General features: G+C 42.6%; 1 protein-coding gene across 1 annotated transcript in view; it reads right to left on the reverse strand.

The window, feature by feature from the left end:
- LOC111973592 (sphingosine-1-phosphate transporter MFSD2B-like) overlaps positions 1-1111 on the reverse strand; it is a 24090-nt gene extending 22979 nt beyond the window's left edge. Inside the window, exon 1 of the mRNA XM_024000971.2 lies at positions 974-1111. Within this exon, the coding sequence (XP_023856739.1) occupies positions 974-1096 (123 nt within the window). The 5' untranslated portion in view covers positions 1097-1111. The remainder of the gene's footprint in view (positions 1-973) is intronic.
- Positions 1112-1477: the final 366 nt, after the last annotated feature.

Here is a 1477-nt window from a genome sequence, read left to right on the forward strand (position 1 = left end):
AGAGAGAGAGAGCAGAAAGAGAGAAAGGAAGAAAGAGAGCACGTGAGAGAGAAAGAGCGGGTGAGAGAGCAGAGAGAGCAGAAAGAACGAGAGAGAGAAAGAGCGAGAGAAAGAAACAGAGAGAGAGAGAGACAGAGAGAGAAAGCGAGAGAGCAGATGAGAGAGAGAAAGCAGGTGAGAGAGCAGAGCTTTACCTATACACTCATAAACAGAGAGAGAGAGAGAGAGAGAGAGAGAGAGAGAGGGGGGTTTGGAGCTGTACCTTAGTTACTGAAGAAACCTAAATAAACAGGTTAATTTTACATTTACATTTTAGTCATTTAGCAGACGCTCTTATCCAGAGCGACTTACAGTTAGTGCATTCATCTTAAGATAGCTAGGTGAGACAACCACTTATCACAGTTGTAGTAAGTCATTTTTTTCTCAGTAAAGTAGTTATCAGCAAAGTCAGTGTTAGAGAGGTGAACTATCTACGTAAGATGTTTGGTTTTGATGTCTGGTTGGCTCTGCTCACTGTAGCATTGCATAGCACTCTGTTGTGTACTATGAGTGCATTCAGTAAATCACTCTGGTCATCTACTCCGATTTCAGAGCACTGTTGTCTGAGTGTGCCAGAGCGCAGAATAACTGATGAATTTACGAACGCTCAACACCCGTTGAATATGACCGGTGTCAGTAAACGTCAGCCAATTTTTTTTAATTAAACGCTCTGAATTTACGAACTGAATTTACACTCTGGCACTCCAGAGTGAATTTACGAACTGAATTTTCACTCTGGAATGCCAGAGTGAATTTACGAACTGAATTTACAATCTGGCACTCCAGAGTGAATTTACGAACACACATTATGAGTAATCAAAGTCAGTGTTGAATAGTGTTCGATATCTGCTATCTGAGGAGGATGTGTAAATGTTTCATTATGGGCCAACGTTTATGTAGTACTAGTAGTAGTAGGTATCTGGCAGGTACTTACAGTGATGAGTGTCTGGTAGAGACAGTAGAAACCCAGGTACCAGATGAATCGTCCGTTGGTGAAGGGAGGAACGAACCACAGGTAGAAGTAGGAGACCACCACAAACGGAGTACAGCCCACCATCCTACAGAGAAAAGAGAGAGTACAGGGTTATTGTTCTTATAGTATATCTTAATGACCATTGTTTGAGCAAGCGTTGGAGTCGAATTTTGTATCTTTTTTATTGTGAAATGCTGGCCTCATTTTGTGTTTGTGCAATAGATAAAGGCCTGCCAGTTAGACTGTTATGTGAACCTGTTATGCCAGTGCCAGTGAACCTGTTAGGCAAGTGATAGACTGATGGTGTACGTGGGTGTTTCGGGAGAGATGGATGGTGTGTTTGTGAATCTGAAGTAATCTGTCCTGGGTTAGTGTGGAAGGGGCAGCGGGAAGACAGGAAGATGCACTATGCCACAGGAATGCTGACCCACATTACCATGAGCTTAATTCAGACACATACACACA

The sequence above is a fragment of the Salvelinus sp. IW2-2015 genome, linkage group LG14 (genome assembly GCF_002910315.2).
Source record: "Salvelinus sp. IW2-2015 linkage group LG14, ASM291031v2, whole genome shotgun sequence".
NCBI classification, from domain to species: Eukaryota; Metazoa; Chordata; class Actinopteri; order Salmoniformes; family Salmonidae; genus Salvelinus; species Salvelinus sp. IW2-2015.